Source organism: Rhinolophus sinicus, chromosome 5, assembly GCF_057876585.1.
Source record: "Rhinolophus sinicus isolate RSI-liver-muscle chromosome 5, RSI-T2T, whole genome shotgun sequence".
Lineage (NCBI taxonomy): Eukaryota > Metazoa > Chordata > Mammalia > Chiroptera > Rhinolophidae > Rhinolophus > Rhinolophus sinicus.
The window spans coordinates 95105608-95130775 of NC_142505.1; the positions used below are offsets into that span (position 1 = coordinate 95105608).

General features: G+C 34.8%; 1 protein-coding gene across 2 annotated transcripts in view; it reads right to left on the reverse strand.

Annotated features, from left to right (window-relative positions):
* Positions 1-6454: 6454 nt before the first annotated feature.
* Positions 6455-25168, reverse strand: part of CLINT1 (clathrin interactor 1) — a 57315-nt gene continuing 38601 nt past the window's right edge. The window contains exons 7-12 of one of the 2 annotated variants that reach the window (XM_019740454.3): positions 24006-24252; positions 21872-21941; positions 15137-15211; positions 11242-11534; positions 9174-9324; positions 6455-8200 (exon numbers count right to left, since the gene is read on the reverse strand). In XM_019740454.3, coding sequence (XP_019596013.1) covers positions 7854-8200; positions 9174-9324; positions 11242-11534; positions 15137-15211; positions 21872-21941; positions 24006-24252 — 1183 coding nt within the window. In that variant the 3' untranslated portion in view covers positions 6455-7853. Of the gene's footprint in view, positions 8201-9173; positions 9379-11241; positions 11535-15136; positions 15212-21871; positions 21942-24005; positions 24253-25168 lie in introns of both variants that reach the window. The other variant, XM_019740446.3, reaches the window with a different exon arrangement.

Consider the following 25168-nt stretch of genomic DNA (forward strand, 5'->3'; position numbering starts at 1 on the left):
AGTCAATCAGGAGAACGAAGTTGTACATTCGCAATGTGGCCAACAGTTTGGGAAGAGTGTTAGCACTAGTGTAGAGCTACACAGGCACGAGTAGCTAACAGTGGATTGTTAACCTCACAAACTCGATTCAATGTGACAGTGACACTTCACAGCACATTGCATCCAATCTCATTTGAAGCTGACAAAGATTGTTTCTGCTTTACATCTATTGGTTTATTAATGGTCTACAGCCTCTTAAGCAGATGCATATTCATTAGGTAGCCAGCTGTTAGGAGGTTCCCAGATGTCGAATGTAACTCTGTCTTGGAACATGTTTTTTTCCTCCTTATCATGAAACAAAGTAATTGAGGCCTTATTAAAGAACCAGTTAATTACTAAAGCGGTACCTTATGGCACCCTTTTTATCATTCAAATCTGAGAACTCTTGGGACATCTAAAAAATTTGGTAAAGAGACAGTATTAAAGAGCCAACCTTTATTATGTATTTATATAAAAAGACAGATACTGTATGTGTAGAAACATACATACACACACTTCCATGATGGAGGAATTCAAAGTATGTGAAAAGTTCTTAACAACTGAAAAGTGTTTAGCTACAATATCCTTTCCTTGGTTCATTATAGGAATTAGGCCCAAAGGATAACACTGATAAACCTAGTAAATTAAAAGTAAAGGTACTTTAATATTTCTTTTATCTAATCTTACCACTTTTCTGTAAATGACTTGAAAAAATGATTTTTTGTGTAACTTATGCCCAAACTTTATTTTATATTTTCCATTAAAGTCAGTATTTCCGCCCCCCTCATCAAAAATAAGAATTCATCTATTGGGGTTTTCATCTTATTGGGGTTTTCAGAATGCTAAGTATTTCTAAATGCCCTTTAAAACTGTATTCTAAAGCTGTCAATTCAGATATTCCCTTGAGAACCGCTTAAATCTAGAAATTCCATTTCTACTATTATTTGGTGGCTGGGCATCTCAATTCTGTTTCTCAAATGCAAGAATCACAGGATCAAATAAAAAATTGCCAAGAGCACACAATCTTTATAAAGCATTGCAATGTAGGTTTTGAAATGGATTCCTGAAACAAGCAGTTCAAGGCCATCCACCTTTACTAGGCTGGCTCTTAACAAGTCTTCTGATACCTAGAAGAGCCTTTGTGTTATACTTTTCCAAACCTGCTATAATTTTTTGCTTCTGAGATTTGGCTCAAGTCTTAAGTTATTTCACCATTTCTACAAAGCAAACAAAAGATTTGCTCTTCAGAAGAGATCAGATTTTATTTGCTCTGTGGCTCATCTCCTGATGGTGACCTTTAGAAAATGCAAATAGATTTCAGATACATTCAGTGCTTACTTGAATAACATATTATGTAACAACCATTTACTAGCTGTCTACTGTGTGTGGAGCATTGCATGGCGTCTGGGACAACATACTCAGAGATCAGGGATATGCAAGAAAAAGCTGACAGTTTATCTGAATGGCATGTACTATGTTTAAATGAAAAGGTCTGAAATATTAGCAGCAGAGCAATGAGGGATAGTGGAATGAAACTGGATTTGGATTCCAAAGACCTGTCCTAGGAGACCTGGTTTCATTAACTACCTTGAACTTTCAGAGCCTGTTTCCTCCTCTCTAACAAGGGGATCATGACTGTCTTACCTTCTTAGCTCAGAGCTGTTGTGAGGTTCTGGGAGGAAATGAGTGTGGATCCCTCTGTAAACTATAACATGAAGATGCATGTTAGTACTGTTTGTAATACTCAATTTGTATCTACAAATGGCCCCTTAAGTATAAAAATGTGTATCTTTCACATATTAATGAACTATTAATGTATTTCAGTATTAATTATTGACAGTAAATAACTACTGTCATACAATTTTCCACTCAAGTTTTTTTTAAAGTCCAAGGCAATTTTTCGAAGGGAATCCTATGACAACCATGGCAATGAAAGCAAATGGGGCCTTCAGCATATACCACGGCATCTGGTGGTGGTAGCCCCCCGCCTGAGGAACTTTGAGGAGAGTGAAGTAATTACGTATCTCAGCACTCAAGACACCAATTATGTTACCATCACCTTGCCTAGCCCCCCAGTTCCACTCCTTTTACATTGAGCTTCAGCCACACCCGCTAAACCTCTATGGTTCTTTGTCCACTTGGAGTCTTCACATGTATGGTTCCCATGGCTGGCTCATTCTCATCATTCTTCAGATGTCTGCATAAAAGCTCCCTTCTCAGAGAGGCCTTCCTGAGTTACGCTCTCTAAATTAGGCCTCTCCTGCTATTCTTGTATAAGAGCAACTTGATTCTCTCTTACACATGCACATACTTAAACATGGTGAGCTTATCGGTTTCTATTGCAGCCACCAGAGTATGTAACTCGAGGTAGTGCAGGCAGTAGGCACATAGAAGAAAGTAAACACACAGAAGAAAATCTGGGCAGTGGTTCTCTGGTTTAGCAGCCCATTACCGTATTGTGGTCTCGTTACTTCACTGCACAGGCTTGGACTTTCCACATTTTCATCATGCGTGTTCTGATATTGTTTTCCTCTATTTAATTTTTGATGATTGACAAGTGAAAATATGAAAAACATCTAGAAATACTGGAACCCAGTCCACAACCTAGTATTTTAGCTGCATTTTAGAAATTAGTTTGATAAAACTGGTATATAAATGACCAGACACAAAAGATCACATCTTCAATGTCTCATTCATTAACAAAAATTGATTCTGTGCCCCAGACATGTACTAGTTTCCAAAATGAAGCTCTTCTGGGATGAGAGGGAATTGTGCTCATTTCCTTCCTCTTTCTGTGGTAAAAAGTCTGCCAAACATACTGAAGGCTAATGTTGGTCAGTTACTGGAAATCAACAAAGTCTTCGTATGGGGGACCCTGCACAATCTTTTCAAAGCCACTTTCAGCAATTTCATTTCTGACATGCCTGTTCTGTCTCTGTCAGGTAGGTCACTGTTCCTTAGATTATGAGAAGGAGGGAGCTGATGTATGTAAGGTGCTCTGCAGAGCTTGCTACTGCTATTTCATGAAGTGGGTGGAAACCTTGCTGGATTCTTCCAATCTTGGGGCTCAAATTTTTCTAGGATTTATCAGGAACATTATGAACAGGGATAAACTATTTCTATAGCCACATCCTTCTGTGAAGTGTTTGCCAGAGAACACAGTGTACAAGGCTGCCAGGCCCCCTTGCAAACAAGTCAGAGGCCTTCAGCTTTGACCCATTTTACTCTCTCTTCTCAAAAGACAGAAAAGGAAGTTCAAAGGTCTACAATTCACCACTCAATACCCAGTCTCCAGTCTAGGCTTTTCTAAAAAATCCAAAGTGGGTAAAAAACTTACTTCATAATTATAAAAGCTAGTAAATGTGCACTATGTATCAGAAGAAATCATCTCAAAAACTGAGCAAAAGCTATGGTGTCACCGATTTTTTAATATGCAATATCCAGGGAGCAATTTCATATGACAGGCCTTTTGCTTGTGACTGAAGTGAAAGGCAAAACGAAATTCTTTGTACCTCAAGCGGATCACTTTATAAACAGAATAAATCAAGCAAATGGATAGTTACTTGGAAAAACTTAGCAGCTGTTCTCCAAATGTGGCATGAGGACCACTGGGGGGCCTGCGGCCCATTCTGGGATCTGCAAGGTTCCATCCTTTCCAACCACGTGTCCCTGAGGCCTGACTTTTCCCATGTACTTATACCAAAAAAAAACAAAAAACATAGCACAGATTAGATGCCAAAGTAGGTAAGAGAATCCAGCTATATTGTTAAGCCAGGTAATAGATTTTCAAAAATGTAAAACGCTACTCTTTTTACAGATTTTTATTCTGGAAAATAATTTTTTATAAAATTGTAATTTGACAGGTAATGGGTTAAAATTTTTATCAGTTTTTATTTTAAGTACAGTATCGATACACATGACCCACATAAAAGCTCTTTGGGGTCCTTCATAACTTTTAAGAGTACAAAGGGCGTCCTGAGCCCAGAGTGCTCCATACACCAATTCTGAGCACTCTTATCTCGTTACAAAATGGAAGGGTGCTCTTGCAGCCTTTAAAGAACACAACTGCAAGGATGGTTAAGAAAAATCAAATGGGAAAGAAATGGTAAGGTTTTGTAGTCCAGGACTCAGTTCTTTAATGTAATGACATTTAAAGAGTAACACATGAAACTTGTATTTGCCCACCAGGACTTTCAAATCCGTCCCAAATTCCAGGAAAGTTAAGCATCCGAATTGGCTGCATGCTGACACCCCCGGCCCCCATGGTGTAAGCAAGCAGTGTGAAGGGTTACCAGGAGCTGCTTATGTCTGAAACGCTTTCTTAGCAAGTCTGCCATTATTAAAGAAGACACAGAATTAAAGCTGTAAGGAATTAAAAGTAAACCCAAAGTCCTTGTATGCACATATATTTTTTAAGTTTTTATATCTGATTGCTTTTCTGGGTATTAGAAGAATAGCGAGATCTTAGTTAACAAAACTGCAAGAAGTCAACAGAGAAACAGATCTCTACTGCTTCTAAAAGCTGAGAACATTCTAATGAGGGCTGTGTGGCAAATCCCACGCGAGCTAACTTTCCTAGTTCTCTTCCTCACATCTGCACTAATGTGGTAGGTAGGAGTGAGTCAATACATTCACAAAATGGCTCATTTATAATTTTTCTGTTAAAAGAAAGTGGAATTCAGGCAGACAGGAAAATCCACAATTAGAAATCAATTTAGTAGAACAGTCTCTCAGGCTTTAACTACACCCTGCTTTTAGGAATCGAACAGGAATATGAATTTTGGAGTTTGCTGCATAGATTAAATGACACACGGTAAGGTTGTAGTAGTGACTGGCACAAAGTTTTTGGGATATAAGTACATTTACATACATAAAAATATAAATGGGAGACAGGGAAACATTTAAAGCATGTCAGTGCTGGTGGCTGTCACTCATCATTTTATTTATCTAATACTTCCAGATTTTAAGTTCATTTTAGAAAAAAAATGTGTCAGGACCCAGAGCAGACGGGTGAATTGATCAAGGTGTCCCAGATAGCGAGTGGTTGAAATGGGATCAGATCTGTCCTTCAAGTCCAAGCTCTTTCCACAAAGCAATGCTGGTTCCCAGGAGAGTTGAAAACAAAGCCAGTTCATTTCAGAGATCTATTTACCATAAGGTGTGCTCTGTGTTTAGGACATTATGTTACCCATGTGCTTCATAAATATTTGAGAGGGAAAAACAGTATTAACCCTTCCCTCCAAATATAATTATAGTCCCCAACTTATTAGTGACTACCTCCAAACAAAGAGCATTATATCATTCAGGCAGTTTATTTTAAAAAATAAAGGAAACATCCCAAGTGCCATACAAGAACACTGTATACATTTATGGTTCCTAAAGATCATATCAGAGAAGTGAAAATTTCAAGAGGGAAAGAAATGAATCTGGAGCGGCAGTGGAGACTCTCGCCATACGTAAATTGCTTAGGACAGTAACTACATCCCCCACCACCCTCCAAAGTCTTAGACAGAATGAAAAACATACAATAGAAGCTGCTGAAAAGGAAAAGGGAGTATAGGATGTGCAGAAGGGAGCCCAACCCAATAATTAGATTTTTTTTGATAAATCCAAATGATTTGGGGGTTTCCAGTCCTTTCTTTGAAGTATCACTCAGTTACCCCATCAGAGACAAATCATTCAACTTGATGGACCCCCAATGAGACAATTCTTGTTTTCCCCTTTCATGGCTCTGAAACAAAAAATTCTAGGATAGCAACTCTATGTTGAGGTGCAATAGTAACTGAGATGGGCTCCCTTCTGTCCTCAGAGACACCACATAGGAAGAAGGCAGAGTACAGAAAATGCTTTAGAGAGAAATCTTAATTTTATTAGAAAATAAATTTTAAACACAAAAGTTTAGAAACAAAGTATTTATTTCCTCCAAGAACCATATAAAGGTGATGCTATACCTCTCAATTTATAGAAAAAATTCATTTAATATTATGGGTTTTAAATATCAGTGAAGATACTCCCCATACTGCCACCAGAGCCTGGCTTGACTGCTCTGAAGTAACAACACTTGAAAGCTCCTATTCTTTGAAACTAATTTAAACACATTGAATTGTTGAAAGATTAAAAACCACAGTCAGCTAATTACACTCTCTCTCATCTCTTATTCAGCAAATGAATCACTTTTCATTACCACTTAGCTGAAGTACATGAATTTCTGCCTAATTAGAAATGTTGTAGATGGAACATTAGCAAGAATAGAGCGGGTCAGGATATCTTTGCTGCTTCATTTTTAATTCCTAACAGTAGAGTTTGATAGGAAAGAATAGAGAAGTCATTAAATAATTTTAAATTATTTATAAAAATTACTTTGCCCAAATTATAATTATTTTTTCCCCAAACAGTCTCAAATGTCTAACAGAATGAAAGAAAAAGCAGTTCAACATTGATTTTAATGAACATTTTAATGTTATGTATAACAGAACATTATGAATACAATGGAAACAAAGTTTTATCAATTTAATAAAAAAAAATGTCAACACCAAGTGGGGAGGTAATAATTTGATACCTATATTATAGTATTTATTTTAAAAAATATTCCCAGCTTGAGGGTGAAACAATTTTGCATTCCAAACTCTAGAACCATGATTTTCATGTGAGCTTAATGTAGAATTACAGCAAGAAAACAAAAAATTTTAATTAATTTCATTTATTTGTCATTAAATCAATAAAATCTTTGACTGCTACAGGTCTCCTTTAATAATATATATTTAACTCCTCTCTAATGGAACCATATTGCTAATGCCATGTTATATACACTCAAAACCAAAACAAGAATACTGTATAAATCTAAAAGCCAACATTGTTGAGTTGTAACATTTATATTTAACTTAAGGTCTTAATGGATTTTTACCTTTTCAATTTTTTGAAGACACCAAAAAAATAAAAATAAATATTTTCTCTTTTGACTATTCCTCACTTTTAGATGGTGGCTACAGAGACAAACACGGAAGGAAGCCTTGCCAAGTTAATCACTGCAAATTGTAAGTAATGACTGCTAAAAACAAACAAAAATACTGGAGCTTTTTTTTTTTTTTTAAGTTTTTTTTTTTTTTTTAAAGGAAACCATAGAGCAGTCTTGAAAAAAATATTTTTCCTAGTTCTGCACAGGATAATTATAGCAGAAAATATGGGAAAAGTCCCATACTATCACCAATTGCTTAAAGAGGTTTTGTTACAATAAAAATTTGGATAGTATAATAGCAGTGTTGCTGGAACATTAGCAAAAGTATATATACATTCCAGTTACCTTTGATTTAGCCATAATCACATATGTATGCCTTTTTTGGACAAAAATATATATTTTTATAAAAAACTGATCATCCAACTTTAATGATTTTATATATGGACTCGAGTGGTAGTAAAAGGAACAGACCCAATTATGACAAGGTGATTCAGGGACAGAAAAATCAAGTTCCTCAGGAAAAGAAAAGTATAAAATTAGAGATTCAAACACATTTATTCAGCCCTATTCCAGTCTTCCCACAAGTTACGATGTTCAAACGGGCTCTTTAATTATTATAAAGGGTTTCTTTCAATGGTCTCACTACCCCATTTATGGTCAACTCTCATTGGGAAAAATGATTTTGACCGCTTCACCTGAAGTGCCCTTGTCCGGCCATCTGAAATATTAGATATTTCACTTTTACAAAACAGCCTTTTTGGTTCTTTACATAGGTTTGTTTTAATTAATTGATAAAAGGGGCATTGATTAGCATTTTCCATCCCAACATCACCTATCTGCACCACTAAAAATCCTTCATTCACTCTGCTCCTTTACACTCTTATTTGCTAAAGTTGGCAAAATTTGCAAAGGCATCTTGCTTGGGTTGCACAGTTCCAGAAGCCATGGCTAAGTTGGGCATGCCCATTCCCACTGTGCCCGTCAGGCCCATCCCAGCAGTTGACATCCCTATGTTCATGCTCATGCCCATCATGTTCTGGCTCATCATCGGAGTATTTCCAAGAGGGGCCATTCCCATGGTGCCAGTCATCACATTGGGCATGCTCATAGGCATGGGTCCCCCCATCAAAGGGGTAGTTTGGGGCCGGACAGGAAGCATGTTCGATGGGGAACTGAGGTTCACAGCTCCAAAACTTTGGGTCATCAGATTCATAGGCTGTTGCATATCTACCAGGAGAAAAGAGAGAAAATAACTTTACCACAGTGAATTCTTAGATTCACAGAGCAGAAAAACAATAGTCTTCCTGATCATCAATACCTGTAAGCCACATTAAAATTCCTTTTGGTGATTATAACCAGAGAAGTCAATTAACATGCATTGTTTACTCTTAAGAAATCTTCAGTGGCTGTTAGCTCTGGTTTCCCAAAGATGTAGAAACGGTATGAGTGGGCGGGGAGAAAACATGAGGCACTTTAAAATCATTCCCACAAAATCTATTGTGGAATCCAACCTAAAAAGTTGTCAAGAGCTACTATATGTCAAAAGCCTTTAAAAATTTTGTATCCTTTGACTCATTTTATTTTTAGGCTATTATATTAAGGAAAAAAAATCACAAGCACAGAGATTTATACAAAATCATGGAGTTATTTATAGCAAAAAGCTGGAAACTGAAATAACCACCAATAGAGGAACTGTACACTGACTGATATGATGGATAACTACAAAGATCTAAAAATAATTTTTAAGAATATTCAACACAAAAAAATGATAATGCTGAATGAGAACTGCAAGAAACAAAATATAGACAAAATACTCTTAAGTATTAAAAATAGGGTTAGAAAAGATGGAAAAAATATGAATTAATGGTGATTATCCCTGGATTATGGAGTTCAGATGATTTTTGTTTCCTTGTCATATTTGTCTATATTTAAATTTTTTTTCTACAAGAAATATTTTGATTTTTGTGATCAGGCCCCCAAAACTCACCACAATACAATAAATGTTATCACATCAAGAGTAGAATACTAAGTAATTCAATGTGCCAGGAGAAATAACAAGTATTATGTGAAAAAGTCTTAAGTGAACACACAGTTGCCTTCAGTACAGTTTGTGTTTTTATCTCATGGCTTGAAGCAATCCTGGCATCAGGGCAAAAAATTACATGTACACAAAGAAATAGGATGTCTTGTGGTAACTTACTCTGTTGTTGAATCATTGTGTTGAGTGATGGCTGCTGGGGTTTGGAAGGCTGCATACCAGGTAGTAAGTTGTCTAGGCTGATGTTTACACTGGGGTCAGACCAAGTCGAGGGCAGGGTTTTGCTGACTGACTTCTGGACCATATCTGTATTCTGATTATAGAGAGGATTAGGCTTCTGCAGCACTGTGCTAACATTTTGCAAAGGCTGGAAAACAGAAAAATGCTCTAAAAATTAAGCATCTACTCTATAAAGATTATCAGATGGCAACTTAATCACAGTAACTCCAAATATATACAAAACTTTGTAATAAACTCTTGGAACTAAAAAGAACTACAAATGTTCTATGCTAACGTCTTTAATATCCCAAATCACTAGCTTCCCCAAAATGTTCCTCTGCAGTTCTAATCGTGTTTAGGGTGGAAACAAACAACATACTTACACTAATAATTATCCTCCCATCACCCGAAGTCTAGAAGCCACTTTCCTAGGGGAACTACCAACTTCAGGTTAGTACAGCTTTAAGGGAATATACAAGTGGACATTTATTCTTACAAAATGGAATACAGGATATGATTTCCCATGTTATAAAAAGCAAAACAATCAAAATAGCAAATTGTATTTCACATATCCTGATAGTTCCCTGCTCCATGGACACATCTACTGACTAAAGTGAGCAACACCAGTGGAACTTGATATATGTGGACCAATTCAGAAAAAAGAAGCAGAGGTGCCTGGTAGTTTCTAAGGATAACTGTGAAAAAGAGAGAAAAAGGAAAAGGAATAGCAGTAGGAAGAACAACTGAAAATGGACCAATGCAAACAATCACAACACAGTTGCAACTAAGATTGCAAATAAGTAGATTGGCTTTATGCTTAAATCATATAAAAGAAACTCAAATAAACTGGCTTGGGCTTTTTCAGTGGTGCACAGTTCACTTTAATGGTAGTAGTGTGCTTTCATGTCCATTTTCTTAATAGTAGGTCTAATTTCTGTTATATAGAGCAGTCACCTCCTGCTTCTTTCTTCTCTTCCTTCTTCCTAACACCCAAAAGAGGAGACTCTACACATTAAAATGAGTAAGTAGCATCAGAAACAAATATTCTGAATAGCCTGAATCAAAAATAGCAAGTTCTGGTACAACTCAGACACTTATATTCTAACCCTACATTTGTTCACATTCTAAGCTAGAATGAGGTAATTTAGATTTAACTCTAAAGAGAATTTAAAAGCTCCCAATTAGTTGTTTTCCTTTATGAAAATGAGAGTTGAAAGGGCCTATGTAAACATTATGTAATTTAGAGGAGGCCCAAAACAGAGGAAAAAAACTCATCATTTTAGAGAATGATTTTCCGTATTAGCAACGATTGTTTGCTACCAGTAAGTGACACTTCTTTAAGAACAGATTTTACCGAGTGAATGCCGCCGGTGGGGGAAGCCCAATCAGGCACAGCTCCTTTTACTGCACTTTACTTTCACCAACACTGAAGCAAGACTCTCCACCAGCAAAGTAATCAGGGCTCACTGAAGGCTCAGGTGACGGTTAGCATTTTTAGCAATGAAGTATTTTTAAATTAAGGTATGGACATTGTTTTTTTAGACATATTACTATTATTGCACACTTAATGGATTACAGTAGAGTGCAAACATAACTTTTATACGCACTATGAAAGCAAACATTCATTGTGATATTTTTTTGCTTTATTGTGATATTTGCTTTATTGTGTTGGCCTGGAACTGAACCTGCAATATCTATGAGGTATGCCTGTATCTCTATTCCTTCTTAGAAACAATTTTTTTAAAACGATTAAATACCAATATGTTTACTGATTCAGTAACTTTTCGGGCAGTGTCTCCTTCTGTGCTTTGCATGGACTACAAGATGGGTGAGAAGGCTTGCCCTCTAGAACTCAAATGACTACACCAGGGGAGAGTGTAAGATGAATGCCACGCACAGAAGCAATCTGTACACTGCTTGCTTAGTTTTCTGTTTTATGCTAATCTATTAGATTAGTTAGAGCATCTCAAAGATTATGAAGCACAATTTCCAAGGGAGGCAGACAACTCACCTGTGATCTTGACATGGGCAAACCCAGCCCTACAGTGTTAGTGCTCATCATAGAGAAATTCATACTCTGGGAAGATGTCATGGTTGCCTGGGACGAGCCCATAAGATCAAATAGGTCTGAAGAATTTGAGGCAGCTGGAGCTGGGCCCAGAGCTGCCTGTGAGCCACTGGCAAGTTCCACAGCCGGCTGTGAGGCACTGCCAAAGAGCTCACCGCTGGACGCAGCAGGGCCCGGCGGGGCTTGGTTGAAGGCACTCCAGTCACCAAAGTCTCCATTCCCACTTGCTGCCGTCACTGAGGAAGAGCCAGCGCGCGGTAAGGGTAAGGAACTTTCTCAAGTGCACAGTACAAATGCAACAGTCTGCACACTGAAACAAACAGAGCTGAACTGTGTCTGTCCAGATGAACATCTGCGGGTACCATCTCCATCTGGACATTATTCTTTCTCATGAATATTCCACGAGCGTTAACAAGGTGGCAAAGAAAACAAATGAAACTCCCACATATAAAGTAAAATCCATCTCTTACCAGGTCTGAGGTGACACACAGAAATTATAATCAAACTTCCCTTCAACCCAAGTTTGCATATTAAATATGCTTCCAGCTAAACAAATATGAACTAGCCTGAGACCTCAAAAAGCAAAAAGAAAACTCTAAACTGGTCAAACTTTTTGTTGGGATATACAGAATCCTCATGCGAGGAGATAATCAGTAAAATCAGAGAATTCAACTCATTTCATTCATTATTTGGAAAGGTTCAAAGAGAAATCAAACTATAATTTATACCATCTCATGTAAATAAAACCCTAAATTCATGACATTAAATTTATCACACACACACAGAAAAGCATGGAGGAAAAAAGCTCCAGGGTTAGTAAGTTTCTGTACCTTCTCCCTCATTTGGCCATACTCGGGTGACAACGTAAGGGCTGCAGACAGCCGTGATATATATAACCTTAGGACACTGCTTGCTTCAAATAGGACTGCTCAGTCTATTTATTTAAATTAAAAAGTAGGGTATAATTCACGCTAATATTAAAAAAAGAAATAAAGAAAACTATCACTACACTTCAAAGTATAATTATAACAAGTTTAACACAATGCATTCAATAATATAAAAATTGTTAATAGGTTAATTAAACTAGTGTTTAAGAGTATGGATTTTGTATCCTACTAACTGTGTGACTCTGGGCAAGCTACTTAACCCTCTCTGTGCCTCAGTTTTTAAAAAAAAAATCTAAATTGTGAAGATGAAATAACTTAATATATAGTAAGTGCAATTTAAGGTTTATATTTATTTTGGATTAATTTTGAAAAGACAGCAGAAAGCCAAAGCACCTCTCTTTCAGGTGTGTCATATAAAAGTGTTAAGTCAAGCTTCTATAAATTCTTCATACATAATATTAACTGCTTGGAACCTAATAAACATAAAAGCAAGCGACACTTAAACTTTTCTAAAACTAAGTTATACACAACTGTAATTAAATAAACCTTTAAGAAAGGTACAAATAGATAAATATGAATTAATGGAAGTTGAAAAAACAAAGGCGAAGAAAGAGCTACATATAAACTGTCATCTGAAAGCAAATAGTTGGTATTTCCAAGTTACCATGTTTCCCTGAAAATAAGACCTAGCCGGACAATCAGTTTTAATGTATCTTTTGGAGCAAAAATTAATATTTAAGACCTGCTATCATATCATATCATCATATCATATCATTATATTATATTAAAGACCCAGTCTTATAGTAAAATAAGACCAGGTCTTATATTAATTTTTGCTCTAAAAGACGCACTGGAGCTGATTGTCCAGCTAGGTCTTATTTTTGGGGAAACATGGTAATTAACACCACCTCTTTGTAGTCCACGTTCACTTACAACTTGGAAATATATTTTGTCTAGCTGAAAAGGTAATCAACCACTGCAATATTGTCTCATTATGCTAAGTATCAAAAGAGAATAACATTAAGTCTTTAAAATTATATTCTTCTATTACCATATTAAAATTGTAAGCACCCTCAAAAGAGAAAATAGTTCACTTAGAAATTCCAAGCTCTACCAACAATTTAATACAAGAACTGGGCTAATATTCATTACCTCAGGGTTTTACTAAAACATGTCTTTGATCTTCTTTATAAAAGAGACTGAATTTGAGTTTTACGATTAGTTCTCTATATTCAACAATTTAAACTAATTTAAGGACAATTGCTGGATAAAGGTAAACTTTCATGCTGATTTTCTATTTGCTTGATATATAAACCAGAATAAGAATGGAAACTGGGGCAAAATGTGTTACCCCATCTTAAAACTTTATCTGAGATGATTAATCATGGGAGGAAGATATTTCTAGTGGAGCATATATTGTTCAGAAATGATTAATCATTACTGCAACAGTTTCAGCCCCTTGCGTAATGGTGATCAAGTTATATTAATCACATGCATACAGATGAAGAGATGTATCACTTGGCAACATTAACATATTTGAGTTATTTGCATAGTAGGCAATTTTATATACATAAAAACTTTGAGAATTACACAGGCAGTCTGTAAAATTAGGGCAATGTTTATCTTTCACTTTGATTCGCCTAAAGTAAGGTATTAACCCTTAGAAGGCACAACCATACTTCTAAAAAGAAGCAGTTAATTACTCCACCAATCTGGTTTCTGGGAAATATTTGGAATTTACACAAGTAGGCTATCAAAAATAACCCTAAATCACATTAAAACCTATTCATCTTTCTTCCTAAACCTTTACAAACCTTAACCAGACATTACTAAATACAAATTTTAACCCAGTTAATGTAACAGCAATAAACTGAAGTGAATAAGACTAATTTAGTTAAATTACATCTTTTCGCCCTGCCTCACCTCATGTTTAAAATTGTTAGAAATTTTTTGTATTATCTCTCAAACTTCAGACTGACCACATTCTATAAAAAAACAACAACAACCCCTTTCACAACCTAAAAAAGACACTTAACAATGTACTTAGTCCCTATTCTACACACTCCCATTGACATTTCTGTATCGTTATAAAAAAAGCACGGCAAGTAGCACCAGTTCCAATTTCAGAACGCTGGAGGCTCAGAGGCTTTCCCAAAGCTAAACAGCTACCACAATAGATAGTAAGATAAAAATATTCACAAAAAGGAAAAAGACAAGCCCTTCACCTCAGGCCTCGATGTTTAAGCCTACATTCTGCTTAGATGCTGCCTTTCTTTTCTTTTTTTTCCTTTTAAAAATTTGAGGTATAATTGACATATAATGTAATCTTAGTTTCAAGTATACAACATAATGATTCGATATTTGTATGTATTGTGAAATGATCGCAGTAAGTCTAGGGCATTTTTTTACTTCTAATCTAACATGGAATGAGGAAGTTTTGCCTGGGGTTCAGCTGCTCACTATTTAAGGATGTTACTAAAATGAAGCTCAGTTATTTTTCATAGAAATGCTCTTAAGATATCTAAGTTACAAAGAAATGACTTTTAGTAAGATAGTCTACCCAAACCTAATGTCCCTGGATTTCATTCATGAAAATCATATATGCTAAACATAAACCATAATACTCGTAATGCTAAAATGAGACGATTTATACTTATTCACACTCCCAACCTCACCCCCAACACACACAGAAATAAGCTAAATAAGAGCTACTTAGGATTAAGAACAATTTTACTTAGGTGTACCTGAGTAATTTGAAACCAAATTAATTCATTTGACACATTTAAGACACTGGCCCAATAAAATACCTTTGTGAATAAATTCATTAGGAATGATAAATACTATGAAGAGAAAAGTGCCAAAAGGAAGCTGATTTTGGGGGCAAGGAGTTGTTTTGTTCTGATAACCTTTCCATCCCCCCCAGATTTCTGACCAATCAAATACTATCATACCTTGGGAAGGAAAATTGCCTGATGCAGCAGCTGAGTCAAAGTCAGCAAATCCTCCAAATAAATCAGTTGATCCTCCTAGAAATTAAGTATGAGGAAAAAGTTAAATTTTAGAACCGCTAAACAACTGATAGCAATTTCAAAAAGCCATTTTAGCACCACACTTAAAAAATACCCAATATTAGAGGCCCCAAACCCATCGTAAGAGCTAGCTTGTTGATCTAGGTTTTCATGTCACCATGTTCTCTTTAAATTATCACAGACATTCCTCTGTTCTGTATCTAGTTAGAAAATTGACACTACAACTGTGGTTCAAGTTTTCCCTCACTTAATTTCATGAACATATTAATACATGGGCATGCAGTTTAGCAAATTGTGCTCTTTATAAGAGTCCTTAATGGATGCTAAAACCTAGCTAAAATGTTGCTGGGGAATAAGAGAGTCACATAATCCCAAAACATCATCCCACAGATTACTTAGTAAACACAAAGGGGTGAAGCTACCTAGACAATGGAGAAATTCATGGATACTACCTTAACTAAGTGATCAAACTTAATGCCACTAACAATCGAACAAAATAGTATTCATGGGCCTTCTAAAGTAAGGGACTGAAAAGGCAATCATCACTCATGTAGAAAGTCTGCCAAAAATATTTAACCTGAGTCTAATCGTGACGGATGAATCAGATAAATACAAATTGAACATATTCTGCAAAATAACTCTTAAGACTTCAGAATACATCAAAATCATGAAAGACAAAAAAGACTGGGATTGTTCTAAAGGAGCCTAAAGAAACATGACAAGTAAATGAAATGTATGATCCTTGATTGGACTCTGGATGTTTAAAAAAGTGCTATCCTAAAATGACAAAATTGAGACACCAGGGAAATCTGAATATATAGTTCGTATATCAGACAATAATACTGTTTTAATGTTAAATTTCCCACGTATGATAATTACATTGTGATTATAAAGGAGAATGTGTTTACTGTAATGAGACATGTACTTAAGTATTTTAGGAGCAAAATATCATGATGTTCCTAATTTTTCTCCAAATGGTACACAATAAACAAACAACAACAAAAAAGAACTAGAGAGAGAAATAAAATGTGACAAATTTTATATGTAGGTTTGAAATTTTTAAAACTAAAAATTTAGGGGGAAAACTTTACTTACTCCACGAACAAGCAAATATTTGCATTTTTACTGCATGAAAAAAATAGCTTTTTGCTACTTTTAGACTGGTGTTTTTAAAGGGGGTCAAATCCAAATCATAAGACCGCAAATCAGTCTCTACGTGCATTACATCACATTCTCATACAAATTTTTATTTGTAAACACTACATGGGTAAGAATATTTACTTTCATCTACAATTTGAACAATGACATTAAATTTCAATATTCCATTTCTCTCCAATTCAGCTATCAATGAAATAGCAATAGCCAAAGGATCTGAAGACTTAAGTAGTTGTCCTTAATTTTGTTTGTCCTTAAAGATTTTACCCCTTAAGAGTCACAACCTTAGAAGATTAGAGTGGCAGTTCAATTATGGTGCTTTTAGTGTTATGCGAACATTATATAGGTTACATCACAGCTGCTTAGCCTGCAGTGCTTAGAAACTAGCCAGGTGGGACTGGAACATCTGGGTTGCACTCAAATACCACCAGGGACAGCTTCCAACATCTGGTGCCATTTCTGAATTGTCTTATCGCTGCAAGACATTCTGCCCCATCTGCTACACTCAACTGGGTTAATTAAACTAGAACCATCTCCCATCTTAATAAATGGCCAGCAGTAATAACAAGAACAAATCAGTTTCTGATACATATGTACTTGGTATTTCTTTTTAATGCACATTTACTGTAGTCAACTTTTAGCAGGCATAACTAATTCCTCATTCTGTCACCTCATCACAGACACCCATATTCACATACATCCTCACTCACCATGAACTAACTGCCACCAAGGCCAAGGTTCTTCACTCCTACCAACACTATAGCTAATACATCTACTTTTGCTTTATCCAAAGGATAACATCACAATGATTTGTCTTGTTCTTCTTTATAAGTACATACATCACGATAAAATGTGACGAGGGGCACAAAAGATCAATGACCTATATTTTCGAACTATTTGAACAAGACATATATTAATAAAAAATAGCAGGGAAATGAATGTTGCAAACAGTTGCTACTTAATATTCATAAGTCGTCTTCTGTAATGTTCCTTCATATTAAAAATATTGATCAAAGTATCCAGTTAGGTAACAGAATGATAGTTAATCATTTACTGTAACATGAAGGGATTTGAAAACTGGAGATTATTTTAATTTGCTTCATCCAAGCAGTGAATAAACATCAATATGTAATTTGTTATGCCAAACAAGTTAGAAATTTTCGAATCTTATCCAGTCTGGGCTAAAAGAAAATTCATGTTTCAGATAAAAGCACTGAGTACTGTAGATCACAACTTCAAACTGGTGGAGATATTTTGTTCATGTCATATCCCGAATGTAATATTCCAGATAATTACCTACTTTGGTTATTCTACTGTTCTACTTTTAACACCTAAACTGAAATTATACTATGTCCATAATTTACCTATAGCAAATATTATTACACTCCATCCATACTAAAAGGAGGTTTGATTTCAAATGACTAATTTAAGGACATTAGGAGTAAAGAACGGAAACACACACATTTAAGTATTTTACAGATAGAAGCCACCTTTCCTTGAAAAGAATTTAACTTTAATCTTTTGAAGTGCCACAGATTATGCTTCTACTTGTGTTTTATTTACACAGCGTAAGCTTCAAGTTTGAAAACTGTCTCAAAAATCTCTTTATTACATTTAGGAAAACTTTCTTTCTCCTAAGAGGAACTATCTGTGCCTCTATGCATGATGTTAGTCATACCACTGCCTTCAAATCAACAAAAATTTTCTATACTTAAGCATTTTCCCAAATAACTTCTATCTAAGGGAATTTAAATAAAAGAATCTACCAAAAATTGCAGCATGTGGAAGACTGCTAAATTTCACAACAAGAGCGATCCTTCAAGATTCCCACATGAGAGCTGTCATTATAAATGAACTATTTCCATCTGCCTTTTCAGGGCAGCAAGGAGGTTATTTACAATCACCAGCTGGGAACATGTACTTTCCAAAGCAATACTGTGATCAGGAAAAATAGAGCTGAACTAGACAGTGCTTAAAACTACAAATGGAAATTTTCTTCAACAAAAAAATTTAATCTCCAATTATTAAAAAAACCCTTTGCATAAAGAATTCTAATACTTACAAAATTTTAAAAAGACAAAATGCCAAAAAATTTGTAAATATATGACAAAGAATTAATATATGTAAAAAGTTTTTTAAACTCAGTAAGGATAAACACCCCAATTAAAAACATGGACAAAGGGCATGAACAGACAAGTTACAATTACCTATAAAAACATAAAAAGTATTCAAACTCAGTCATCAAACAAATGCAAAATAAAATGAAATAGTATTTTCTCCTTACCAAACTGGAAAATTTTGAAAGATGCTATTTCTCTACTTTAAAATAGAGAAAATTTGGGGGGGAAAAAAAACAAAACAAAACCTAATGTCCAAAAAATAAGACACTGATTGATTAAATAAATTATAGTTTATCCATATAATGTTAAGATTATAAAATGATTAAAAGGTCTGTAAAAGAAAACCAACTATCATAAGGAAATGGTCATGAGATCTTGGTTGAAAAGCAATTTACAAAAAAACGAATATATATCCTTATCTAGAAGCCCAAAAAAGATTTGCCAAACAATAAATACTTAAATAAACATATTGACTGAATATATAGAAAATGTATGCATTTAAGTTATGGTGAATCACTTGTTTTCCATCAGGTTTCTAGAATGAGCATGCATTACTTTTAATTAGTGAAAAAAAGAGTATGTTAAAATTTTTAATTTTTTGTACATTTGGCTTAAACTAGAGACAATTCCATGGAAATTCTAATATGTAAGTTGATATATTAAAGATGTAACAAGGTGGTTCATATTCATGTAAATTTCCTCAGCTAACTTTAGTGATTACAGGCAATAGGTTCAAATGTTAATGTAATGAAAATTGTGGGTTTGCTATACTTTAATCTTTAAAAAAAAAATTTAAACTTAAAAATCAAAACATATTGCAAGTCATGTAACGTCTCTCTGTTTGTACTCTTCAACATCATTTATTGTACTAGAAATAACTTATTTAATAGCATGTTAACCAAGACCTAAACTCCTTACTTACAAAGGGACAAAGGAGACAATGTGGGCTTTTAAATAAGTGAGACATATTTAAAAAATGAGATGGAATGGTTTGTGGCATCCTATTTCTAATTGGCTTGTTTTCTAAATAAATTATTATTCTTTTATAAAATGTTTACTTAGAAATGTACTCTATATGTGAAAGTCATCAAAATATCACTTGAGTACAGATTTTAAAAGAACATCACCACAGTGGGACATTTATCAAGATAGTCTCAAGTAAATCTTGATGAATGGGTTTCACATGTGTTTTTAAACTTGGTAGACAGTCTACAATGATTTTACCACTCATATACTTTTGAAGTTGCTACCAAAAAGGATGTAGTAACACATACAAAAAAGAAACTCAGAACATTTTCTCAGAGGAGATATTTATCTGGTGAGCGGTACAGATGCTATATCTGCTTTTTGTACGTTTGTAGGTTTACAGTTCATGCCCATATATTACCTGCATGATGGTACTATTTTAAGTATAGGCACATCTGGTAAATGACACCCAAATGGCACACACCAAATAGCAATGCTAAGATGGTAGATTCTTAGCCTTTCTCATGTGTAGGTGCTAAAGATTTAATATCCAATTTTTTCCACTGAATTCAATTTCTAATATTACTGAAATATTTAAATAGAGATTTGAGGCAACAAAATTTATGTACTGATTGGAGGGGAGGTCTGCACAAATTGGTTAAATACACTGTTTCAAATAGATTAACTTTAAAAAATAATTCTGATGGCAACATTGTTTATTTGTTTGTTTTTTAAGAGAATATTAAGATAAACATTAAGGCACAAAACCTTCTAGATTTCATTTGTCTCAATTACTGTATTAATATTAATCGCTACTTCTATTATATTTAATTAGTCAATGTACTGTTTGCACTGGAGAAGAAAAACCACTCAAAGGTTTCTTGCCAAGCAAAGGAAGCATGTTATATTTAATAATTCTCTTTGTTCAAAGGAGTCTTGGTATCACTGAGGAAAAAAGTTACATCCACTCATCTGACCTTCCTAGTTATTTCTTCTCTGATTGCTCCATTAAAACTTTCCACAGATGCATGAAAGGGCCTCTTTAATATTTAATGCCAGGAAGTCCAAAATCGTTGATATTCTGTGACAGTATGTCTGTATTATCTGACCACATGCTAACTGCCAGTTAATACCACAGTTAAAATCTTAAACGTACAAAAAGCACATGAATTGTTAAAAAACTAATATAGTTGTTTGTAACCTTGGGCATGACAGTTCAAGAATTTAGAGAATATTTTTAAGAACAATTTACAGTTACAGAAAAAAAGGAATAGGAATTGAAGAAATTTCAGCAATTAGGTTCAACCAGATACCCTATCAAGTTCACTCCCAGTCCAATAATTGTCTGTCAGTAGGCAAGGAGAAGAAGAAACTATCAGGAGACTTTATATTAAGTACGTGTACTAAACTATGACTGAAAAGTAATTTCCATTACAGACTTCCACTAAAACAATAATGTAAATATTAACACAATTCAGTTTTAAAAAACCATTACATACAACTAGGAACAATAGATTTATTTTGCATGTTACTTATATACCAATCTTACCATCTATATTTTAATGTGAAACAAACTTGAAACAAGTTGGAAAAGACTGTTATTACACAGAAGTTTTACTTCTTAAACTGCTTTGACTAGTAGCACAGGAGTTTATTAGAATTCCATAATCACTGGATGCAACCTAAAATATCAATTTTTTTGAAAATAATTTATAGGGAATTACTCAAAATCTAGCACATACTGGTAATCAAATCGAATAAATCATTAGTCCTATCTTGAAAAAGTCTTGGTAAACAAACTATTCTTTTGCTACAGTCCTCTTAAAATAAGTCAGGTAGGTAGTTACTCTTTCATGGAATGCTCCTTTCCTCAAAAGCACTCTGCATGTTTGTAATTAGATAACTATTTGACTCTTTGATTAATGATTACTGTACTTGTACCACTTGGTCTTCCTGTGAGGGCGAGAACTCTTTTTACTAAGCATTATACCTCTAGCACTCAGACCAGTGTCTGGTTCAACAAATATTTGTTGAATAAGTTAATAAAAAGTTTAAATGAACTCTGGACATGGCTGATGCTGAGAGCCAGAATTAAGATTTAGGGAAAGGCAATAAAATGGGCAGAGCAGTACGTTTTACTTACAGAGAAAGCAAACGACCCAAATACTCAGTGCTAAAGAAATTAAGGAGCGAGATTACTGAATTACCAAATATTTAAGCACTTTTCTTCCTTATTTTAGGCAATTAAACAATCCCTCCCCCAACCTAAATAATGCTCAGGGCTCACTAATTGCATATTAAAAATAAATCCAATGCAAAAAATGTTTATTTTTCATTCCATCTTTTATTTGACATTTTAAAAAATTACTCTGAAACCAAGGTTACTAAAAAAGAGAAAGACAATGTAGTAGCTTACCTGTTGATTGGCTGGTGCCATCAAACAGATCAACAAGGTCACCAGATGACTTGCTGCTAGGCACTGAAGTCTGAAGACACACAAAGAATAAGCTAAGAAAACAAACATCTACTTTTTTTCCAAATCTGCACTACTCGTCTCTGATTTCCAGCTTAGACACAAATACCTGTAATTACCTTAATAGGGGTAGATTTAGTATTCTGGAAAAACAAACAAACAAACAGAAGTGGCCTTGAATCCTTATGGAAAGATGGTATTTTTAAGTAATTCTATCCCCAGCACTGTAAAAGTCTGTATTTCCTTGACTCACTTTTTTCCTTACTGCATTTCACTCTGGAAAACATATCTTCCAGATCCCACTCAAATTTTAATGTTATGTATCAAAATCAATTGAGAAGCATTAAAAATACATACATATGAATATGTGCCCCATCCCGATCACAACATATTGAGTCATAAATGTCCAGGGTAGGATCTTGGCCTGTACATTCTTACAAAGCTCCCTTGATAATTCCAATACCTTAATAAGGTCTTAGATCTACTGGAATAGAGGCCAAAATCCTATCTAGTTCTAAGGATTCTGTGAACTTCAGCAACGCTTACTGTTTGTATACCATGTAAGTCAGTATAATTCTGTTGTTTGATAGACCTTGACATTTAATTGTTTCGTCTTTAGTTCCCAAACTAAATTACGGGGCTGGAGTTGTAATAGGATTTTTCCCTTTTCCATAGTCCCAAGCACTCTGATGTGTATGTGCTGTATGTTCAATACACACACACACGCTAAATGAGAACTGCTAGGCAGTAGGGAAACACTGTGAGTTCCTAGGCTTGCTAATTTGAGGTTTGAAGATTAGAATACTACATCGTGGTTTAAAAAAAACTTGAGATTGAAAAGAGATCTGAAGCAGCTGAGTAACTTTTCAAGAACTTTGACCTTCTAGACATTTTTTGTAGTAAAAAGAAAATCAAAAGCTTACACTGCAAATATAAAATATTTACGGCAGAGTGACATATAGTCAGGCCACACTGCAAATCGATATTTAAAATCCTATGAGACATAAAAATCTCAATTTATTGTTAAAAAATTATACCGTTGGTACAATTTTCTTTATGCAACCTTAAATGAATTTTCCACATAACAGTCATCACATTTGGGTTTTAATTGTTATAATATCTACCAGATACTGTATCTCCATCAGTAAGCAAAGTGTATCCACAGCAGGGGAAATATAAGATCACAAAGAAATAACAGACATTTTTCCTTTTTAACTACAACTAAAGTTGAGTTGTAATTTTGAGGTTTTCATCAAAACTTTAGGGCAAAATAGGTGAAACTATATACCAGAAGATATTTGGCAAAAGTTGACAAAATACTTCTTCTTGCCACTAAGCAGGACTACCTATATTTTCAGAGTCACCTATTATTTGCAAGGTATATTAGAAAAATGTTTTCCTTAACTTTTAGCTACTAATTCTGATGCAAAGATACAAGTCAGGTAAACAGTGGGGGGGGGGGGGGGGGGACTGACAGAACAGCAATTTAGCCTTTAGAGACAAATCTCCCCCTGGCAGATTTCTGTCCAAAAGACTAGCTTGTGGCCAGGTATCTAGTAGGTGAATGAAAAACAAATGAAGAAGGTATAAGTCAGTCCAGCTACTGATCAGCAGTGACCGCCAAGCAAATTAGCCTCTGTTTAGAGGCATCACCTCTATATTAAATGAGACCATTTCCCCTATATGCCTACTTGGTCTTCTTTGTCATTTCTTATACCTTCCAAATACTCCGTTTCTCTTAGTGAATCTTGTGCTTCGTAACCAGCAGTGGTGTCGATAAGGAAGCAGATGTATTACATTCTGACTCATGACCTTTCCCAAATGAACCAAGAGTGTCATTTCTACTCTCAAAGAAAGTGCATAGACAATCATTCAGCAATTGGACAGGTTTCTTCCCCCAAAGAGAGTTCTTCTTATTAATGACTCAGTAATATATGCCAAACATCTGTAATTAATATGATTGCCTAGAAATTTGTAAGCCTACTAGAATTACTTTTAGTAATTACTGACAGTAACTACTAAAAGTAATTCATAAGACTAAAACTGTGTATAATGTATAAACTCGTGCCGTTCCCACCTTAACTGAAGACTGAGGCGTATGAGTTGAAGCATTCTGATCTGGACTTGCTTTGTCCCCTGTGTAATGTGCTGCTGCTCCAAGATCAATGGTTTTGGAAGGATTTGCTGTGCGCTTGTGTCTGGTTGTGGTGGTCTCTGTGGCCTGTGTGATATGGATATGCTTTGTCGTCACAGTCTCCTCTTCATCTTTGAATTCACCTTTGGGAGATCTGCCTCTCCTCGCTTTCTTTTCCTCATCACTGTCGCTAAAAGATATTAAAAATGAAGCAAATAATAAGACTAGGGATTATTTTAAAATGGAGTCCTCAGTGAGTTGAAGAATTTCAAATACAGTAGCTCTAAAATTCCATACTTTGACTATTTGACAGGGATCAACAGAATGTTATCTAAGCTATCTGAATAATGACGTGTTGGGGGGGAAAGTAGGAACCCGACAAATTCCCCAGGTAAATCTGAAACACTGCTACAAAAAAAGTATTTACATAAGTGTGTACAAATAAAAAAATGTCTGAAATAATTCAAGTGCTTATCTATTACAGATTTAAAGCTTAATTAAAAACAATAAAATAGCAGGATTATTGTCTTATCAGAATCAACTGCTGAGACCTTGGGAGCTCCAACATTGCATTTGATGACCATTTTCTTGAAATGGATTGTGTGCAAATGACTATAGTTCCCTTTACATAATATAATTCTGTCAAACTCTTACATTCTAATACAATACATAATAAAGTATACAATTTCAATGGATACCTTTTAAATAGTATCCTATCTGACTTCAAATGATTAAAACTACACTGTAAATGCAGAAAAATATGAGGTAATTCACTTTACAACTGTACTTTCTTTTACTATAGTATCAGATCAAACTTTTGCATGTCTATGAAAATTGCTTTACAGAAAACGTAAATATATTTTAAATGTTTGAAATAATATTTTTTAGGCATATCCAAAATTTTTTTAAATGAGTAAAAATGTACTTTTAATTCACGGCTTTTTGTATGCTGTGAAGTAAAAATGTCAGTATTAGTCTGTTCTCCAGTAATAAGGCATTGGGTTTTTTTCTGGTGCAAGTAGGACAGAGAGAGAATACCTGAAATATGTTCCATTACCCATATTACTTAATTTTAGAGTAGGTGGTTTAATTTCTAAATATTCTGA